This window comes from Fistularia commersonii, chromosome 25, assembly GCF_037954325.1.
Source record: "Fistularia commersonii isolate RoL2024-O1a breed Wild chromosome 25, RoL_Fcom_v1.0, whole genome shotgun sequence".
Taxonomy (NCBI): domain Eukaryota; kingdom Metazoa; phylum Chordata; class Actinopteri; order Syngnathiformes; family Fistulariidae; genus Fistularia; species Fistularia commersonii.
The window spans coordinates 5,892,163-5,914,199 of NC_141308.1; the positions used below are offsets into that span (position 1 = coordinate 5,892,163).

At 39.9% G+C, this 22,037-nt stretch overlaps 3 protein-coding genes across 7 annotated transcripts in view; all 3 read right to left on the reverse strand.

Moving 5' to 3' along the window:
- LOC147218958 (myomegalin) overlaps window positions 1-13,084 on the reverse strand; it is a 41,499-nt gene extending 28,415 nt beyond the window's left edge. The window contains exons 1-7 of the mRNA XM_086173296.1: window positions 12,921-13,084; window positions 11,862-11,908; window positions 11,701-11,768; window positions 7,501-7,611; window positions 2,410-2,486; window positions 340-463; window positions 88-245 (exon numbers count right to left, since the gene is read on the reverse strand). Coding sequence (XP_086029422.1) covers window positions 88-245; window positions 340-463; window positions 2,410-2,486; window positions 7,501-7,611; window positions 11,701-11,768; window positions 11,862-11,908; window positions 12,921-12,970 — 635 coding nt within the window. The 5' untranslated portion in view covers window positions 12,971-13,084. The remainder of the gene's footprint in view (window positions 1-87; window positions 246-339; window positions 464-2,409; window positions 2,487-7,500; window positions 7,612-11,700; window positions 11,769-11,861; window positions 11,909-12,920) is intronic.
- Window positions 13,085-13,703: 619 nt separating this feature from the next.
- Window positions 13,704-17,359, reverse strand: LOC147218960 (uncharacterized). Of its 2 annotated transcripts, none has more exons than XM_086172763.1 (3): window positions 17,042-17,359; window positions 16,610-16,839; window positions 13,704-16,160 (listed from the first exon to the last, which is right to left on the reverse strand). In XM_086172763.1, the coding sequence occupies exons 2-3, from the start codon at window positions 16,812-16,814 to the stop codon at window positions 15,928-15,930; spliced, it is 438 nt and encodes a 145-aa protein (XP_086028889.1). In that variant the 5' UTR covers window positions 16,815-16,839; window positions 17,042-17,359; the 3' UTR covers window positions 13,704-15,927. The 2 variants fall into 2 exon arrangements, with proteins under 2 accessions (XP_086028889.1, XP_086028890.1); XM_086172764.1 differs by having other exon boundaries at window positions 17,148-17,358.
- A 544-nt stretch (window positions 17,360-17,903) lies between these two features.
- LOC147218961 (uncharacterized) lies at window positions 17,904-21,576 on the reverse strand. 4 transcript variants are annotated; one of them, XR_015108750.1, is made up of 5 exons: window positions 21,063-21,576; window positions 20,930-20,981; window positions 20,360-20,492; window positions 20,163-20,246; window positions 18,270-18,345 (listed from the first exon to the last, which is right to left on the reverse strand). XR_015108750.1 is itself a non-coding variant. In XM_086173191.1 (2 exons), exons 1-2 carry the CDS (start codon window positions 19,344-19,346, stop codon window positions 18,056-18,058), a joined length of 555 nt encoding a protein of 184 aa, XP_086029317.1. In that variant the 5' UTR covers window positions 19,347-20,151; the 3' UTR covers window positions 17,904-18,055. The 4 variants fall into 4 exon arrangements, 1 of the variants encoding a protein (XP_086029317.1); XR_015108751.1 differs by lacking the exon at window positions 20,360-20,492 and having other exon boundaries at window positions 21,063-21,573; XR_015108752.1 differs by lacking the exon at window positions 21,063-21,576 and having other exon boundaries at window positions 20,802-20,941.
- Window positions 21,577-22,037: the final 461 nt, after the last annotated feature.

The window sequence follows — 22,037 nt, forward strand, 5'->3', positions numbered from 1 at the left end:
TCAGCGGCGAGGAAGATGGGTATTGGAGATCACTTCTTCACAAACAATCAATAATAGTTAATGTGGTTTGATCGAATTGATTCTCACCTGTCTTTATTGGAGTTGGAAGGGGAAAGGAATCTCGGAGGTCCCTCATCTTCAGGGGATTCCTCCATGGGGGTATCCAGTGAGAGGAGAGAAGCCTGGGAGTGTGATCCCACCAGGGAAGCCATACGCTCCGCCTCACTGCGGGCTAGCTGGGCCTCCTGAAAACACACCCCCCCCGGAAATTAGTGTGATTGTAGTCTGCGGCGGCTGTGGGGATGCGCAAAAAAACACAGAGGAAGAGAGCAACCTAACCTCCTGCAGGAGCTGGATCTTAGTCTCAAGCACTTGCTGCATTTGGTCGATTTCCTGCTGTCGCTCATGACAACGTCTCTGCAGCTCTGCCTCATTGTGATTCGTCAAGCTCTCAGCTGTTGTTCTGTTAAGAAATAAACAAGAAATGAAATGTGGTCCATCACCAGATCAAAATGAATAGGCATTACATGTTTATGACATTCCCAGACATTTCCAATCTTTCATTCTTGCTGTGTTAGAGTGACATATCTTAGAATGTTAAAATTAAGCCTATTGATTAATTAATAAGCCACTTAAGTAAAATTGAAAGAAGATATCTCTTTCAATGACCACCTATTAGTTTACCATATGATTCAAGCCATCTAAATGGGTTAATACTCAATGACAAAACTTGGAACTTTCAGATGGATTTATAGTATATTTTGGAAACTATGAATGGAAACTGTAAAATATTTCAAATACAAAACAAAACAACATTTTTTCAAGGTGACTAGTCATTAAATATATTTCAAACATCCTCTCTAGGGCTCTCAGATTTTTTCAGCTGCGTTCTAGTAATTAATACGATGTATTGGAACTAGTTAATTTTGGAGACAATCCTGTTTCAAGACTTCACGCACATTTATAATATTATATCACTCGTTATATTTATAATTCATCTGTGGTGCACTGATGAAGTAGTAAAATGCAAGGATCATAAAAAAGATATAACAGATCACAAATAGTATGTATAAAAAAGGAATGAAAACATTTTTCATCTTGGTGCACATTGACCAATATGAAGCCGGTGACTGAACATGCTAGTCTAAAAAAATGACTAATGATGTCATCTTTATCTCGCCCGCTGTAGTGCTTATGAGATATCCAACACCCTGCCACTTATAGCTGAGATTAAGTAAGTAGCCCCACCCTGGATGGGCTGTGTGCTTTTATTGTACTGGTAAGAGCCAAGATTTATGCCAAGATGTTCTACTGACAACATCTGAAAGGGATGAAAAACTTGATACTCATTCATTTATGAAATATTATTTCTCTCAGTTACCTTTCTAATCCTTGTATTATTCAATCACGCTATGCTGCTCACAATGCAACATTTTTCTCATATTTTTTGGGGAGATGTGGGGGATGGACTCCAACTGTGCGAGCATCTGTCTACATCACTTCAGTTAGTCAGCAATAGAATCCCAAAATTCCTGCTCCCAGAATGGCACACGCCACTCTGTCGCCCTGAGTTCTGTTCTGGACCTTCTCTACATTTGTTTTTAACTCACTGCCCCACATGCATCTGCTCAAATAGCTTGGATATTTAGAACCAGTCTGAGTAATGCAAATATCTTGGAGTGTATTTCCCTGGTGGACTGGACGTAGACCTCAAGAATCTGAAGAGAACACAAGTATCACCTTTTCTCCAAAAGGTTAGACGGGTGACTCTGTGACATATTTTAAAGGTGGGGAGGACATAAGACGGAGCAAATAGTTATTACGGTTAAAACTATAAAAAACAATAAACCAAATGTTTTTGCAAGATGCTGTATGAGATTTGGGCCACAAACTGTGATAAATTTCCAAGAATATGTACACAAAAACCTGAATCCATAATGTTTGGTAATTACTTAAAAAGTTGTTGAACTACTTGAATTAAAGTCGTGCAACACTTTGTTTTTAACAACAAATTCCTTTTTGATATTATCCAACAAAGTTTTACACATTACGCATTGACACATATTGCTGAAGCAACAAAAGCTGTAATGGAGCCTCTGAAAGACGCCATATTGAGAACAAACAAAGATGAACGTGTTAAAATTATACAATGACATACCTCTAAAGCAGTTTCAAGGGGGATCCCAGGAGGATGACAGCACTCATATGCTACCATAATTACTAAAACCTCAAATGATTGCCAATATATGCAATGAATCACCCCACTCCCATTTCATTGTAAATAAAATCAACACAAAATACCGACACATCCAAATAATCAGTATACGTGAATGTCCCCATAAAAACAACTTAAATATCTTTCATATGTAGTTAAGAGCTGGGGTATCAGATTATTCTTTATGTACTTACAAGGCTTTGTCCAAAAGCTGCTGTTTCTCTTGGAGCTCCTGCTTCAAGCTCTCAACTTCCACCTTCAGCTCGATGTTCTACAACAAATACAAGCATTGGACTTTGCATTAAAACTTCATCAGGTATTAAAGGAAAGAGTTGGCAGTTTATGCTTTGGATTCAGAGTTTATTGGCACATCATGAATAACAATACCTGACTATTTGGTGGTTTAATATTTGTGTAAGAGTCCTGTTCGCTTCATAAATTTGTTTTTGTCTTCAAATGTAACAGATATACAACAGCAAAAAGGTCAAAAGATAATAGAAAACAAAAAGCAGTTAGTTCAGCGCCCTTGTGGATAGCTGAATTGTATGACAACTGATCATTTGACAAATCACTGCATTATAATAAAACATCTAGATCCATAAGAAATACAGGTTGAAAAATGCTTTCAGGATCGGGCTTTGCTTGCATTCCGATAAAAGCAATACAAGTCAGATCTTTTACACAAATATCTGCCATCTTCTCTCAAGAATTTACTTGATCGCTGTCAATTTTTGGATTAACATTTTGTGTCATAAGGAGAGGATAGTGGTCTGTGGCGGCAAGGCTGGTATATTTAAAGCAGGAGAATTTGTGGCAGCCCAGATACTTACCCTGGGGCCAAAGGCTCGACTCCAAAGTTTAAGTACCTGCTTTGGGCCACGGGGGACACTTAGGAGCCAATCAGAGATGTAACACTGTACTAAGGGACAGAGGATTTAACTGCGGCAAAGATGAGGCTCATTCTTTCCATTCTGACCTCAGACCAGAGAGAGGGGACACTTTATCCTCCTGACTCTGCTGCTTAGATCAGAACCATCTGTGATGATTGACCATCACCACTTGTCTATGATATATCATCCACGTTCAAACCCAGACACTCCTTTTTTTTACCTCCTTGTCTCCATTATTCCATTGCCTTTATATCTCTTCTTGACTGCGAAAAATACGTTAAATTTCTCGGCAGTGTAGCCTTGAAGATATGAGTCCACCTTGCACATCCAATCTACATGTAAGAAAGTTACACCTCCAGCCTGACCCCAATACCATCATAGTAAACATATTCCATGAATGCACCTAACATTTTCCTGTCGCCTATATTTCTAGTCTAAACAAGCACACATGAGCATCTGGGAACAACAGACTATATATAGTCTTTTGTAGTATATAGCACAATTCCAGCCCAGAAAAAGTTGTGGCAGTACAAAGAATGAATATTAATAATAAATTGGTAATTTATTATATGAATTTTAAAATGGGATGTTAAAAGGTGGATGTATTATTAACTTGGAGGAAAAGTGGGATCCTCAAAAGACTTCGTTCTTTCATGACAGATTAACATGAAATCACCGGCTATCCAAAAATTGAAGGAATATTTGCACTTAAAGTGAATGGCTATTTTCCTCAGTGTCATTGCCTAAAGGGCAAGTGCACAACATTGTCCTTCAAAATCTGTTATTCTCTATAATACAGAACTGCATGGCTAACAGCTATATTACTGAAACACTGTCAACCATAACAATTTGCCTGTAACAGATCTGACAGACAAGTCTGACAGAATACGATTACATAACATTAGACACACATATGCGTTCATGTAAGAGGGTGCATTTTCTACTGATATACAGTTTTTAAAACAAGATAATGCAAAATTCTATATTGCACACTTTACAAAGGTAGCTGTTTTGGAAGAAGAGGATACCAAACTGAAAAAGGACAAAGGTGATATTTCACTATTGACAAGCAAAGACAGTTTGTGTTGAGTGAAGCTGAGAAATGCTTCAAACATTGTGTCCTATCAGTCTTGAGATAAAGTTAAAGTGTCAAAATTGTAGTTGGGTTCACAAGTTTTGAAGGTTTTACTTAAGTTGGACTTTGGAGTTATGTATTTAATTTATTTCACTTCGTTTTACAGGATAACTACTGTCACATCAAATAATAGAAGACAGGAAAAAGGCCTATACGTGTCAATTAATTTCGAATTTCAATTTTGAGAGTATATACTGTTTTCATTTGGATTATTTAATACTCGTATACATAATAATTTCCTTCAAATAACTCCGCTTTGCAGTGTCATACCAGCAATGGAAAGGTCTACAAAATATTCTTTCAGAAGTTGAACCATGTAATATTCAGAGGAAGAGTAGTGTCTGAGTCCCTGTGTGTGTCAACATCATTTACAGTAAGCTAGATGTTTACCCATCTTGAAAACACCTCTATATTTAGATGCCCATCGCAGTGCACCTGTTATTTTGGCCTATGCTTGCACATTGGCCTCAGCAACAAACCCCCTAATAACTAGTCAGTGCAGGAGATGGCAGCGCTTAAACCCTGATGGGACTGTCACGCTTAAGCACACACAACCAGCTCTGAACGATTACTGACAGCCATTATCACTTCTCCGAGCTATGTGCGTCATTTCATATACACACATGTGAGAAAATGTCTGTTTTACATTCAAAGTGATGAACAGCATTTGTGCTTGCTTATAGTTAATACTATGGCTCTACATAATCTATGTAGCATTGGACAGACAGGGCTTAAACTGAAAAATATAAATGAAAATAGTTAAAAATAGAGAGTGGTATTACAAGTTGCATGGTGAAGAGAAACACAAGCACGCATGTGCCCAGGAGTGCATCACAACTCATGTGGACTCTCATTCAAATACATGTGATAAATAAATCAACATGCCGAAGCCGGCTCTATAAATAGTCGTACACTCACACAGAGAGATCACAATGTGCCCATTGCACCTATCTGGCTCTACGTTTCAATCAGATGTTTAGAGAGCGAGATGCCACTCCATCACGAAACCCCGGCCAAAAGGAACAACTTGCAGCAGCTAACATGGACAGAACAAAGATTTAATGGCTAATCAGGACACTATTACGGCGATTAACCTTTCGCTATGTGCGGTTAAAGATTGTGAAACATCAAGATTAGAATCCGGCCAAATGTCAATTCAGTCTTGGATCACTTTACTCTATCACCGCCGGTATGCAGTAATTGTCAACTCTAAAATATCAAAGAGATACTGATAATCAGCAGAGATTTGTCACGGAGGTGGGAATGAGGAGATATGTTCTGAACTCTAGATGGCTCGTCCAGACAGGCAACAACTGCAGCGGGTCACCTTATTGCAGGCTGGCATGCACACACAGATTCACACACACGCAAAGGGACGCAAATGGAGATGATTAATCATACAGAACTCCCAGAACAAGCTCCCAGACCCCCTTAAGCTTTTGTTCTGGATGATCAAAAGTCATTATTTAGAATGTTCAGAAAAAAACTAAATCTCAGCTCCGGACAGAGACGATTAATGATATGTTAAAAGAAATATCATAAATAAACTGTCATTTTTTTTCATGTTTTCTGAAAAAAGCCAATACAAGCGGTTTCCTAAAAAATCCCAGAAAAACTGAAAATCTGATGTATTTTCTGGGTAACAGTCTGAAAAAAATGTTTAAATTTCTACTGTTGCATTTGAAATTTACAGCAGTTTAAGTAGCAATTTAGAATTCACAACTTGTCTCATTTGGATCAAAAATACTGAAGTACAAGGACTATCATTCCAATGCATCTGCTTGCTCGAATCACATGCCTTCACACCAGGAACAAAGTTCAACACAAGAGGTGAAAATTCCATTCGTTTTCTCAAAAGGATATTGATCTTGGACCAAATAATGACCATTCAAGGGAGTTTTTAGAGATTTCTCACTGCTGAAATCTCCAGCAGACTCCTGTAGATTCTCAGTGGTATCATCCTTGGTTGAAGAAAAACACTCAATCTGTGATGTCATGTACGAATATGACATTACCCGCTATTCTAAAGAGCAATAGTAACTTTTTCAAAATGTAAACCAATGTATCAGTTTTATGATCATTGTGTTACATTCATCTGGATGTCATGACCAGCTTCTAATTTTTGAGAATCAATTTCTATATGATCAGGATTTATCTGCTTGATGATTGGCTTTGTTTGAAGCTTAAAATCCACAACACATGTATTTAATTAAGATTCATATTGGGAAAAAAAACGAATGTTGAAAATGAATTTTGGTTTTGTTTTGTTATTTTTTACCAAACAAGCCATAACAGCCATTGTATCTATTTATTGTTGTTAAACTAATCAAAGATGTAGATATGAGATTGTTATTTAGAATTTTCAAAATGTTCCCAGATCTCATTTGTGTAAACATGACTCGTATTTACTTTTTGAAAAACAAATTCTTGCTGATAGACACTCATTTTGGTTAACCAGGAATGTTGCAGTTCAGTACCAGCTTTTCTAATTAATTTATTTATTATCTGTATCACTTATCCTGCAGTCAGGGTTGTTGGGGTGCTGTCATTGTGCCAAAGGCGGGGTTCACCCTGGATCAGTCACCGGTCAATCACGGGGCCACATCCAGAAAAAACAAACCATTCAACCTCTCCTCCAAACATCTGGGCAATTTAAAGACTCCAATTAATCAAACCGGGAACCTTCTTGTTGAGCCAGAAGCACCAAAATGCCACCCTTGCTATTTTTTTTTTTTATCTGTCTCAAAAGTCTTATAACTTTGATATTTTTCTCCAGGACAGTGGGGGGGGGGCACTATCTATTTAACCTAAGGGCTGAAATTCTTCATGTACGTCCAACAACAGTGAACAACAGGACAGAGACCAGATTAGGTATGGAGTGACAGCATGCAGAAACTGCACCAAGTTCCAGAGCAAAGATATGTTAATGTGTACTCTTTCACGGTCACACTGCAGCCATATCTTAAGGTAAGCGGTAAGCACTTTGTTACACAAACACAACAGGTCACATCACGGTACAGTGATCAGCGTGACAGCTGAGTCAACAAATATTGCGGCAGCTCAGGAAAGCAGCTCTGAAGCATCAGCTGAGATACAAATACTCAGATACCCTTTTGATTACTTTCTCAACTCAAGGAAAACAAACAAGTTTTGATGGGGTTTTTTTTGGGGGGGGGGGATTTTTTGTGGACATAGCAGAACTCCACACATTATCCACACAATCATCCACGAGTAAAACAGGTCCAATAATTCCCACTCACCGCTCGATACACATTTTCGCTGCTCTCCTCGTACTTCTGCTGTATTCTCTCCTCCAGGAAGTAGATGCGGAGCTTGAGGCTGAAGTTCTCCTTCTTGAGGTCATTCAGGTGCTGTGATAAAGTACGGTAACCGTTAGACATGACCGTCACACAGCACGGATACCGCTCGACATGTCCGTTATAGGTGAGAAATAAGTCTTCGACTTGTCCGTATCATGGGGGAAGTAACCATCAAAGCTGGTCCTTCTCCGAAAGACAGGTAACCGTCACACATGCTACCTCCTTCTCCAAAAAGGCATGATGCAGCCCAGTTATTTACAAAGGGGCATCTTACATTCTACACACTAAAAAGTAACACACCCACACACACACACACACACACACACACACACACACACACACACACAGTCTATAGGGACGCTTGCGGTGCAGAGGGCATCTCTGCAGCCTGTGTGGTCACAGATGCAGCCATATCAGCTCCATGGTGTGTTCTGAACTGCAAGGGGGACGGGACAGGAGCTTAATTTACTGGAGGAGAGACATCCCTGGAATCCCAGACTGTCAGGGGAAATGGGTGGGGGGAGGTGTGTGTGGTGTGTGTGTGTGTGTGGGGGGGGGGGGGGGTCAGAGGCTTTCGGCTCACAGACACTTGTGATATGGACGGAAATCTCACTCTCGTGCAAAACTGGAGCAACAAAAAGAACAAACAGGGGCTTGAAAAGAGCGAAGGAGGGCAAATGTGTGGACTTTGATGTCCATATTGTCTTCTTCTTTTTGTATTTAGCAAATCTTGAATTAAGTTTTTCCATTTTTTTAATTAAATTCTATGACTATCCCCATCCCCTTTTTAATATACTGTGAGTGCAGTGTGATCCTCTTTGACAGATTAGAGGAAACTGTGGCTTGAAAATCTCAAATGGTCAAACAAATTAATTTGATCGCTTTAACTCACTTTAGATGGTAATTTTAACAGGATTAGCGAGTAACGTAACACTTAAGAGAAGATAAAGATGTATACTATCATTGCAGATTTTACTGACGGTTAAATCCTAACCAAATGTTTCAGAATCTGTTCCAATGCTTCTCTTATTTGTTGGAAACGAACATCCATCTGGACCCACACCAGCGACACGAAGAGGAGCCTCTCTTTAATGTCAAATAATATTTAAGAGACGCAACGTTTCGCTGCAACTGAAATATATAATGATATGGCTTGTGTAATAGTCTGAAGATAAAGGACCATGGTCGGAATTACATTAAGCAGCAGAATCATTCAGTTGATTCCACAGAAATTTTATCTATGTTTAATATCAAAACATGTAAATTTTCTTTCTTTCGTTTTAGAAAATATTCTGTCTCACAGAGCCTTGTTTGTAGCAACGACTTGATCGTAGTTTTAGAAAAATAACTTCAACTGTATTACCTTTGTTTAAACATTATCAAAATCCTTAGTGAAAGACAAGACTTACATCTACCTATATCTTGTGTCAAAGCAGTTTCATATTAATTTGAATATCTCAACCAATATTTGTTATAAAACCGCATGCTTTTTTCAGAGGCAGTAGAGAGAAAATTCTTTTAGTGCTCGCTATTTGTCTCTTTAATGGATTAACATGGAAACGTATAGCTAGAACCTAATATAAAATAAATATATGTTTTATCAATTACCATTCATTAAAATGAGGTAACAACATGCCAATGTTGTATTTGGCACGTGTACTGTTGCAAAACATGGATGAGGTGAGGCAATAACAAAATCTGAGCAACTACCTCAAGCTCAATATCCCTTTGTCAATACATTAGGAAATAACTGTGTTCCAGAGATATTGCAATTATAATTTCAGGTGAGCATTCAAAAAAATCATTCACTGTCTCATTTACTTGTCTGGGCAATTTAGGATCTCCAACAAACCTACTGCATGTTTTTAGGCTGTGGTAGGAAACTGAAACCCCTCCATGCAGACACGAGGAGAACATGCAAACTCTACAGAGAAAAGCCTGCTGTCAGGATCGAGACACTGTCGGGATTGCTACACCACTGTGCTGATTTCAAATTTGTAAGTTTTTGGATATCTTTTTAAACTTTGGTGGAGAAAATTCATAGAAATACAGCAAATGAGAAAAAAGACCTTCACAATATAAATAGATAATGCTTACCCAGAAGCATATTGTTTGTATGTTTTTGATGAGCAAAAATATTATACCATCAAATGTTGCTGTAACCAATAAAGTATATGAACAATATTCAGCTAATTCTGAACATACCAATAATAGCCAATCACTGAGTTCTTTTGCCCCCATGTGGTCATGTTGACAACACTTCTAACGGAGCAATTAAGACTGATAATGTGTTTTTTTCTTCACAAACTCATCCAGTATTCAAAGCATTCAAAGACCATTAGTTAGTGTCTTACTGATTTAACCAATGATGGTAAATCTGGTTACTGCTGCTGATGAGAACAGCAAAGACTGGTAAGCAGAGAGATGTTGGATGAAATAGGAGACCAGGGAGGTCGGAGCCCTGGGTTCTATTAATAGGATGGTGTTCTGAATCTCACACCGCTGTGAATGTCTCTGAACCCGTCCCTCTGAGAGATGAGTGGATGAGAATAAAAACAAGTATGACAAAGGCTACTCTATGTTTGTTTTGTCTCTTTGGTATCATGTTAAATAACATTCCTGATTAAAACTGAGTGCAAAGACCTCCAGTTAAATAAGTGACTGACAGGTGCAGTTGCGTCAGTAGTCCCTCCTAAGGATGCGTTCACTGAGTGTGCCCATTAAAGCATCATATTACAGGCTGTTTCTAAATAATTCAGAGTAAAGATAGGCAAGGCGCCAACAGCAGTCTCCCCATAATATTGAGGATGACATCATATACACACAGTGTTCTTTTATAACAAATGACAGGTTCGTGTCCTCACGTGCTCACACTCCTGCTCAGTCTGAGAGAAATAAACAGGAGAAAGACTGTGCATGCAGGAATGTGTTCACGTCAGGAGTTCAAGTGACTCATTTGTGAAAGGGACGCCGTGTTTAAACTCACTGCTGTTGTTCATTGAGTCACATCAGCCTCCCTGACTGACCGACCACACCCTCAGGTTGGAACAAGGATGCTCGGATGCCTGAATGTCATTGACAGTTTGACTGTTTTATTATAAAACTGCCTGAAATTCAGTTGTTTTGCAGAAGAACACAGAGGTGTCAATAAAGAAACAACAAATATATTTAAAAAATAGTCAGACCTTGCTTTAAAATAGTATATAGCATTACTTTAAATACTAATTCTTTTACTATAATTAAAAATCTGAAGAAAAACAAGCAACAAATACCAATAACAATAACAACAATAAGAGCGGTCGTACTTGGAACCAAACATTCCTGGTTGGATTCCCGACCTCTTCCTCGCCTGTCGAAGTGTTGTTGAGCAAAACGCTGAACCCCTAACTTCTCCCTGGTGCCACTAAGTGACTCCCAGCTGCTCATGGTTCATCCATGATGGATTTAATGTATAGAGAAATTTCCTGCAACGGATTAATTAAGTATGATAATAATTGTGAGTATTAGAATTGTTCTTATAATTTTATCTATTTATTTCTAAGTAATGAAAGGTTATACATTTGACAATAGATCATAGAAAAACGTCAGTTTCACGCACTGACCTTTTGTCCAAATCCCTGATGCAGATTTAACGGAAATATCAATGGGGACGAAGACCCTTTGATATTTGGAGAAACATTTCTCATTACATGATTTTTGCCCTATGATTTCCGTGTCGCTCAATATAACATTCAGTTACAAAGTAATAAAAGGAATATTCAAAAAGCATTATTTAGTGTCCTGAAGCTCTGTGTGCAAAGTAGGCCGCGCTTTGGCTCGGGGTAGACTTTTAAATCCAAACGATTTTGGGATGTTTTTCATCTAATATCCCTAGCCAGAGGTGATTCCTTTTATTTCCTTGTATTCCATTTAGCTTATGACGGTTAATTTTCAAAATTAGACTTGACCAGCTTTCTCTGTCTGAGACAAGGGCAAACTGCGTCAAAAGTAAAAATATACCAGCTACTTCATCTTGGAGTGAGGCTGGATGAGCACTAGAGGGCAGCACCGGGTGATTCAACGTGACAGTTCCAGTCAAGTGTTTGCCATTACATTGGAGGGTCGTTGAGCTTAGAGATAATTGACCCAAAACACCCTCACCTGTTCAAACTGCTTCAGCGTGTGGAGCTGGAGAGGGGGAGAGTTGTCCGTTTCATCGCCGCACAAATCTAAAACAGAGAGAGAACATTAAATAAAATAAAAAAAATCAAACTGTTCGCTTCTGTTTCATATAAACACGTTCCTGATGTTTACGGACATACCTGTCATGTGATCTGCGGTTTTGGATGAAGTTTCCTCTTCTACAGTGCTGTGGAGAGAAATGGAAAATCAGACTTTCACACACACACACACACACACACACACAAGACTGAACAGATTTTACAACAGCAAACCCTTTTCTGACGCAAATAATGATGTTCGGAGCGTTGGATCTCTTTAATTCTTTTTCAAAAATACGACTCCTGGGAATTTAGAGTTGCTGTATCACCCCAGAAGGACCTCATTTGCACCTCTGTGGGGATCATCAGGGTGGCGGGAGTCCCAGCAGGGGACATTTGGAGGAACAGTGGGAGCCAATCGGCCCCTTGCAACCTCCGAGGGCCAGGCTGCACAACAAAACAACTAAAGAAAGGAAAAAAACCAACAACTCTTCTCCACTTTTGCACAAGCCCACAATGACCCCAGGCCCACATTCCGGCCACATGCTCCTCATTCCCTGACCCTGCATTGTAAATTCCTCAGACAGCTGAAAATGTAGAGACAGTTGCTTTACATGCCGAAAGGTTTAAAAGTCCACCAGGTGGGTAAATAGTTGATATGCTGACTTCTTGCTTCGGAGGCTGTGGAAGGACCAGAATCACATGGCTATCGATTAAATGCGCAACTGTGTGTGTAACATCGGTGGAGGGGAACATGACACACTGCGTGGAGTGGGCTGCTCGGGGAGGTTCTCCCGACACAAGGTTTTGAAGGAATTTTGATGCATTGTGCTATAAAAGGGTGGTCACTGATGTGCAATGTGCCTCAACTAGAAAAAAAAATCCAGATCCGTGTCAGTCAGGCGCCGACGGTTTGAGATCCGGGCATCAAACATGCGGGCCTTTGTGCTGGTTGGTCGCCTTTTAGCACCAAAACTGGAGCAGGGGAAAATAATATTCCGTATGGCGTTGAAATAAAGCGCAGAACCCGTGATGACATGCACGGATCGGGTTCGGTGTGTTCGAACCTAAAGCTCTGTTAGACCTGCAGTGCCCCCCCACCCGCACACCCGCACACCCCCTTGTCCCTTTTCATGCACGATCAGCTAAACGCCGCCTCACCTCGCAGGCTCTCCCCAGATCTGCTCTGGCGACGGCGAGCTCCAATCCATGGAGGCTTCTCCGTCAGTCAAAGCGCGTCCACGCCGGTAAACCAAAGCCCCACGCCATTATTTCCGCGCACGGGAACCGGACGGAAGTACGGCGGAACGGTGGAAGGCGACGCGCGCAGCTCGGAAGGTGTGAGAGGATGCGCGCAACGTGGAGAGCAGAGCGGGGATGTGAAACCCCCTCCCTCCCTTTTCCATCACATCCCAGCCCACACAGCCTGCTGTTCCACCGGCCCACCGCCAGATGACTCGAAAAGAGGAAAGAACCGAACGATGCTTTCACGCAAAATGTGTTCATTTGATAGAAATCCGGTTATATCACATGATCGGACTGAAATTCGGGCCTTTAACTCTGCGCTCGGAAAAAAAAAGCTGAACGCTGGATGATGTGGTGGTCAATATGGGCAGTACGACGCGTATAAGCACCTTAATACTCGCTTTCTCTGCACTTAAGTGCAAATATTTAGACGGGACTCTAAATTCTTTATTTAACACATCTAAAAACCGTGTGAAAACGTCCAACTTTTAAGCCACAGATACAGAGACGGGCTTTTTTTATAAGTATATAGGAGGGTTTCGAATCCAGCCTCATGACTCAGGGATATAAATAAATAAAATGCTATACATGATTTTTTTTTGCATTTTCAACTGCGGAAAAACACTTGGGATCGTTTTAAACATTTAGATAAGTACAAATCCGCCAAATCATGCTAGACACACACTGCAGTATCTCTTAGAACATGTCTGTGATTTAATTTAGACAAGATTGTACAAAGTATGGTCATATAAACTACCAGATATCTGTGTTTCGGGTAAGTACATTTGTGCATATCTGAATATAATGCAGACGACACTGAGCTATGAGTATTAATATAAACAATGAAACTACAAACAAAGATCCCTTGTCACATTGCAGTTTGTTTGGATACTAAACCTTTTACTTTATTTTCACTTATTGCCCAATGATGCAGGGCGACCTCTGCCCCACCTTTGCTTCACCTTTACTAATGCATTGTAAACAACAAGATAAGGCCAAACTACTTCATAAGATTTCCAAATACCCAGATCTATTTTGTGATTTACTTTGCTTCACAAGATCCAACAGTTAGTTAACCAGACTGGTTAGACATTTTTCTAATTGTGACACAATCAAAACAATCTCTGTTAGATGTGCCTTCCAATTTAAACCAAATATGAAACAAAACAGAGATATTTCATCTAATATATAATATCAGACACAATATGACCTTTATTGAGCACATAACTGACATCATCCTGTATCCTTATTATATGGCGATATTTCATCTGGATTACTCCTGTATTGTTTCTCCTGGGAAGAATTTTAGGGAAAAATAGCAAAGTCCTGCCATTTTCTTCTCAGTTGGTGTCAGTTGCCCAGGCTGCTGATAACTTAATCTTTTTTACAGATAGTGACGCAGACCCCTGGGCCCCACTCTGAAAGAGTAAGGGGGATAAATGGGACAAAGTTAATGAGATTATGTCACTGTTTGCTTTGGCCGTCAGTAACAAAAAGAGGATGCAATATGAGGGATGTGGTAATCTTGTTATAAACCACCACAGTCACTCAGTGACATCCTGTAAACCCAGAATTTAATCTCAGATGGGATACAGTAACATATGGGAACACGATCAGCATTAGGATGATGGGACATATTTACCGTGATACTGTTGAAAGTACAGACATTTTGTATTTCTGTATTTGTCCTCACTGAATAATGCATGTTTGAATTTCTAAATATATCTGTGTTATTTATTGTTGCTATGCCTCATTTAAAACCTTCTTGGAGGTACGTGTGTGTCTGCAAACCAGGGAGGTGTGCAGTGGATAGCTGCAGCGTGCTCACATTTACCACCGCATTCCTGCCATGAATAAACAATGCCGTTTAAGCACATGTGTCTCATTCAGAGCAGTCATGCATTCTTTGAGGCTTCTAGCGAGAAACTGAAGGAATGCACCGGTAGATCGTCGCATACAAATAGTTGAGATTCTGATACCAATTTCAGAATTGCCTGTAATACTGGCTTAAAATATTGTATTGATATCTGTGATCATGCAGTTTCATGCTTCATCCAATAATTAATAATTTAATCATCTTGAATGAGGGCATTACTTATTCCCAGGAAGTGCTGCCATTCCTGAATGACATATCCCAGAGGACTCTGAATGATGGATTCATTTTTTTTAATAAACTGAGTTAAAACACACAATTATGACACTTTTATGTCACATTGTTACAGGCTTTAGTTCTTCTTCTTCTCTCAGTTTTATTTTTTTAATCCTGTAGTTGACATTAGCAGCAGAATTGTTATCAGGACGAATAATGTTTTTTGTCATTCTTTTTTCAATCATACAAAATCTTTTGTAAATGTATAATTTACTCCATTCCTTTTATAAATTCAATAAGAATATACCAAGATGCCTCTGAAAGAAAATGGTTCCATCAAATGATCCATCCTCTAATGGACCTATATTCTATGTTTTGAAATTTAAAATATAATTTACTTTTTATCAGTGTAGGAAAAGTAAGTACTAAATCTGCACCAAGCATTCATATGAATTAAGTGAGTGGATCCACATCTCTTTCTGATGACCTTATAGTAATGAACCACAAATAAACCTTTATTATAATATTTCCTTATTGAAACCGATGACGTCTTGGCAAGATGCTCCTGCTGACACTTTTGTGAACCCTGTTTCTTCATATTTCTCGCTGTATTAACCTAAATAGACACTAGATGTCCTCATAATACAAGCAGCTGCATAACTCCTTGACAGCAGTGGCTCATTGTGTTACATTTGAAGGCTCCATGTTTTTACCCTGGTCTTTGTCTCCAGCTTCCAATCATCACAGTGAATGCTGTCGCAACCGCACAGAGAGGGTCGACAGATATTTTATTTGTTTTCATCGACTCTCCACCCTCTCCCGGCACCTACATTTTTATGCCCTGCGCCCAAAGACCACGCGGGGTCCTGTCCTCGGTACTTGAGGCTCCGTAGAAATGATCCATATAGGGATTTTCGCAATGTCATTATCTCTCATCTTGTTCTCCTCGGCTCGGGCCATCTCCTCCAGTTCTGGAGAGGTTTCTGGGCACCAGTCTGCCATGAACTTATCCTTGGCTTCGCAATAGTTCACCACCACTTCTTCGGGCTGCTCCCCAAAGAGCCAGTCTGAGAAACAACACAGAATGGAGGAAATGCAAACTAACTAAATGTAAGTCAACTTCAATATTGTAAGTGACTTGCATCAGCTTGGAAAAGCATCTATGGTCTCCATTACTTTGGAAGGGAAAGATGATTAAAATAGCACTTTCTCATTTCGGACCTGCCAACTACTTTGTGGTGGTTCATGTCGATCTGTGAAAATATAAGCCTTTTATGATGTGAGACATAGAATTTATAAATCCCAAATTTATAGTAAAAACTAATGAAACATAACATATGTGTTCCATTTACATGGTATCGGTTTATGTCTCCTAACAATACATCACTAAAACAGTTAATAGCTCTCAGGTACATCCCTTGATTTCCTGTAAATACCACATTATTACTAAATGCTTTGGGGAATTATGTGTAATTTCATGGTGTAGAAACTGGATGCCTGATGCGGAGTAACAAACCTGCACAGTCATGAATGAGGTCGATGATGAGGTGGCCGATGATGGCGTAGAGAACACCCAGCACAATGAAGATGGCAATGAGCAGGTAGAGCACATAGGTAGGCAGGTGGATCGCATCCCTGGAGGGAGGCACGTAGCTCTCAAACAAAACCTTGCCATCCTCCTCCTTGAAACGAAGGGTTAACCTTTCCACCGGCGTGTCCATTTCTGTCGTGGAGTCTTAAAAAACTCTGTCGTCAACGAGGAAATCCACTTAACTTCTCATAACATCACCTCAAACTCAACTGGTCTTAAGCCCGACATGGAAAAATGTTCTACGATTGACAACACTGTCAGCAAAGCTCTTTCATGTCTGCCAGGTACTTGATGAGTTAAATAACATAATAAAAAGTAGATGTCAAAGCCTCTGCCGTACCAGTTGTCTTAACCTACCTTTACAGCCCACGTACAACTTAACACTACTGATGCAGCACCGTAACCCTGTAGCCTTTCCATGCCACCTCCCCGCACAACGCTAGCAATCTACCTGTTTACCTACAGAGATGGAAGTTAGATTAGCTGCAGGTGATCAAGGCGCTCAAGGTCAGAGGAATGATGCTGCGGAGACACGTTGTTCATGAGATCGAGAGCATTTACTTCTATGTCTTAGGGCCTATCTATCTATCTATCTATCTATCTATCTATCTATCTATCTATCTATCTATCTATCTATCTATCTATCTATCTATCTATCTATCTATCTATCTATCTATCTATCTATCTATCTATCTATCTATCTATCTATCTATCTATCTATCTATGTGTCTGACATGATGCTCAGTAATCCTTGGTATTTATGATTAAGGTCAGTTCCCTGGGCACAGCCAGGTATTAGAGAAAGGTAAGATGGATTAATGAAAGCTGACAAGATGTATTATTCAGATGTTTACTGGAGAGAGGCTTGGTTCAACATCAGTGGATTTTCATCTCAACTATTCTGCAACTTGTGCGTGGACACATAACAATGTCGACAACAAGTCACTTGATCGTGACTTAAAAGCTGTGAAATATTGCTGATCATTATAGATCATAGATCTTGATATCTCCCAGGGAGTACTTAACTTTTACCTTGGTGTTTTAGATTCTCTGAATTGAATTTAGATATTAGATAGTGCAAACAATTGCGCCCCCAGGTTTTAGAATTTTTTGAAACAATGTGACAAAAATTGCATCATGATATAACATACATGATGATGTTTATGGACAGGATGACATCTTGGAAGTCAGATACCACCAGACAGATTCACACTATGAACCATGTTTGTATTTAAGGTTTAATAGACAAGCATAAGAAAGCATCTATTTCAGTTAGGTACTGGTAAGAATGTGAATTAAAAGAAAAATACATTCCCTTTAAGCATCACTACAGCAAAGAGGAAACGGGAATCCTTGAGCCGCTGCATCAGCTCAAAGGGAAGTGACATAAGGTGTCACAGGGCAAGCGAAGGTCACACTATGAGCAGATATTCTTTTATCTCCCGGGTAAACTGCGAGGGCACTTCTCAGCGGAGGAGGGAGGCGTGGAATGCTGTGGCCGATGTCTCCTTGATGAAGCCCAGGCAAGAACCCGTCCTTCTCCATCTTCAACTCGTCTCTCTCGATAAGCCTGCTGGAAACGCTCAATCGACACTCTTCCTCTGTCTCCGCTGCCCCTTCCACAGAAGGATCCTCTACTGGTTTGGGGCCAAGAACCCAATCTGCATCGAGTAGAAATAAAACAGAAGTTGACATGGAAATTCAATAAAATCTTTTTTTTTTTAATGTTTCCAAATGTTGGAAGCCCCCAAGCTGTGAAAAAGTACTTTTGTATTGTTTGGTCTAGATGATCTCACTTTACCATCAATAAGAGAAAGTGAACATCAAATAAAAGTGGGTAGTGGGTCATATCATATAAAGATAGCAGCCTGATCTGGGACTCTTGACACAAATGGAACAATGATGTAAAATAGCTATCTGGGTCAATGAGACCAACATGTAATTAGTCTTGCTGAGGTCCTTATGTGAACCGTATAAAGTCATTGACATTCACTGTGGATCATGTAATTATTAAAAGGTGAGAATAGTGGAACCGAAAGGTCGGAACAAACAGCTGCATTAAATCATTATGGTATCAACATACTCTGTCAATTTTTTTGCAGTATTGAATTCCCACATTAATTAAGAATTTCCTCGCTTAAAATTACCAATAACATTCATAATCACATTCACATTAAAACAAGGAAATTGTTGGGAGTGCCGAGCTCTGCATGACAGAACTACATGGTAAACTGAAGGCGACTTGAAACAAAATTAACCCGACAGAGGAGACAAAGACACGATACTGGGGGCAGTTTGCAGCGGAAAAAAGGACAACAGACAAGCGACACATCAGAGTGGAATAAATTACAAGAGGAGAGGGCATCCAGGAGAACAGGTGTTTCTTCAAGAGGTTACCTGCGAGGTCATGCATCAGATCTTTAATCAGGTGTCCCACTATGGCGTACGTGGCCACTACAACCAAAACCACTCCCACTAGGATATAGACTACATTTCTTGGCAGAGTAATAGCATCTCTGGCTGGGGGGATGTAGTCTAAAAAATAGGCCTCCTCGTCTTTCCTCCTCTGCAGCTGGAGAAGTTTTCGGTGTTCGTGCGACAGGTGGGTGAAATTCCAGAGCAAAGTTCCTCCTGATGTGTTTAGGGACACATCTTGGGTCATGGTGGAGCAGTGTAGGCAGAGTTGCTGGATACTCTACATAGGATAGTTTCATAGAAGATTTACAGTCTTTGGTAGATTCAGTTTTCCTCATGATTCCGAACACAACATGTGATGAATCATGGAGAAGAAGGAAGAGCATGATTTATGGATAGTATTTTTTTCATCTATATCTATGAATGATGGATGGAATGTGCTTAAGGACGAGAACATGGCATTCTAGGAGTGCCGGATCTCTCACGAACGAAAAATCAAATTGTAGTCCACAAGAAGTGAGCCAATACCCTTAATCTTTTGTCTAGACCTAAATCCCGGCATTCCTCCTTCTAGTCCTCCTTGGCCGAATTTGCCAGGGATCGAGGAGTGCGATACAGAGGAGAGGTGAATATAGGACAGACAGAGTTAATAGGATTGAGTCTCTCACAGAGCAATATCAGCTTTCCATCTGTACGGCTTAGAGATATGAGCGAAGAGAGGTGGCCAGTAATACAAAGAGGCTTAGGGTCCTTTGGAACCACATTGCATATGATACATGAATTAAAGTATACCAAGTTGTTCTTAGCAAACTGAGATCACTGAATGGATACCCTGCTCTTAAGAGTCATTATATATTCCTGTTATTCTAGAAATATCTGGGAAAACAGTGTGGGGAACACACACATATACACATATAAATACTGTATATATTAAACCAAAATTTTAGTGTTACTTCTGAAAACATAACAATTAAGAAACCCATACACTTGTTGAGAACAAAGATAATGAAGAAATGCAAAAAACAAGGATTGAAGTCTTCAGACAAAATTTATAAATCCTTACCTTTTAATCAAGAATCAGCCCTCTTTGTTAATAACTTTTACATGTGAATGAATGATCTTCCAAATGCGTGTGACCTAGACCAACCTGGAAAAAAAAACAGCACACATTAGAAAAAAAAACAGCACACATTAAACCATGGAAGCTAAATTTTTTACCGCAGCGGCTGCTTCGGTAAGAGAAAAAAAAAAAAGACCCACCATTCTCGATTTCTTTACAAGTGGGTAGTTAAAAAAAGATAGGATGAACTGATCCCATCTCCTCAATGAAGTTTCAGAACTCCGGTCTCTTCCTCTAGGGCTCAGACTCATTTTCCTTCACTGACTGCTTAAGCTGAAAATATCGGTTAATGAGAAACCGCCACTCCATTAGGGTGATAGCAATATTTGCAAAGAGAATGAACCAAGAGACGGGGTGCAGGCCACAGTAGAATACATGAGCCATATTATGCGGAAGTGAAAAATAATCCAATAAATAAATCAAGCAAATAGATTAAGAGGGAGTAAAAAAAAAAAAGGTAAAATAGGGTCTTGGGACGAACTGGAAAGTGGTGAAATAGGATATAAGAGATAAAAAATAGAATGAACAGGCAGCCTGCAGTGTCTAAATGTGTCTCAGGAGGAGGCTGTCAGGGAAGTTCACCTGTCTGTGTCAGTATCAAGGTGTTCTCCGGTAATCCTTGACAGGATTTTCTTGACACATGGCATCGTCACAACACCACCATTCAACTGAGTCAGCAAACAGCAATAAAAGAGTGCACTTAGAATCACCTGAAGTACTTGTTTCTTCCCGAGCGCTGCAAGATCTGAGTAGCTGGTCACGCTGTGAACAGTATGAACGGCAACAGATTATGACAATGATATCAAAAATTGAATTCCAGAGGTGACCAAATGGATACCTTACCTGCTGCAACAATTTCCCCCTGACTAAGGGGATCAACTCAGTTCAAAAATGACATTTCTGTGGGGTTTCTCCAGATGGTAAACTCCTTTGTGAATTCCAAAGTGAAGCTCTACCACGTTGAACTGCTCTAAGCATCTACTTCCTAAGCGGAAAAAAAAAAAAAATTAAAAGTACCCATTCATTCACTCTGATAGGTCCATAGTGATTCTGATTCCTTCAGGCTGGGGTAACTATTTTCTTGGGTTTGTCTTCTGGCTCCAGCAGCCACTTGAAGTAAGCATCGCCAAGGATGAAGGACCAATAGATGACGGTGAGAGATGTGTTTACAGTTACAATGCCAATAATCAGTGGGTGCAGCATGGTGGCTCACTAGATGGATTCTGTTCCTCCCCAAAATGTAAAGTCTGCAGTGCAGGAGAAGTGCTATCTGTCTCTCTCTTTCTACCCTCTTCTTAGACTCACTGCCCGTCACCACTCTCTCTTTCCACTGGTCACTAAGTTACTGTGACAACAACAGAATAATCCCCTTCAGCCGCTTTGTTACAGAAGATAAAGTTGCATTAGATTTCAGCCTGCTTTACTAATGTTCATCCATAAGATCTTGCATAATGCACATGTCTGTTCTTGTCATGATGGGAAATACAGGGATATCAGAGAAAACTATAGCAACAAGAATGTAAGGAAATTTGTGGTTTATTTTGGAGCCCCACCCGCAGACAAGGTTTAAAATCAAAAACATAATCTTTGTTCTGAACTTTGTGTCCTCCCTCAGAGGTAATCCCGAATCTAATCGAGACTAGAGATATCAGACAGGCAAATTCTTAATCTTGCCCCACACAGGACAGATGGAGGAGTGGAGCTAAGACAACACATCAACATGCACAATAGGGCTGAGTTTGGTTTTTTTTCTTTTTGGTTGCTTTTTTGACCAACCCATCTCATGTGTGCCAAATCCCTCAAGTGCAAGACATTAGA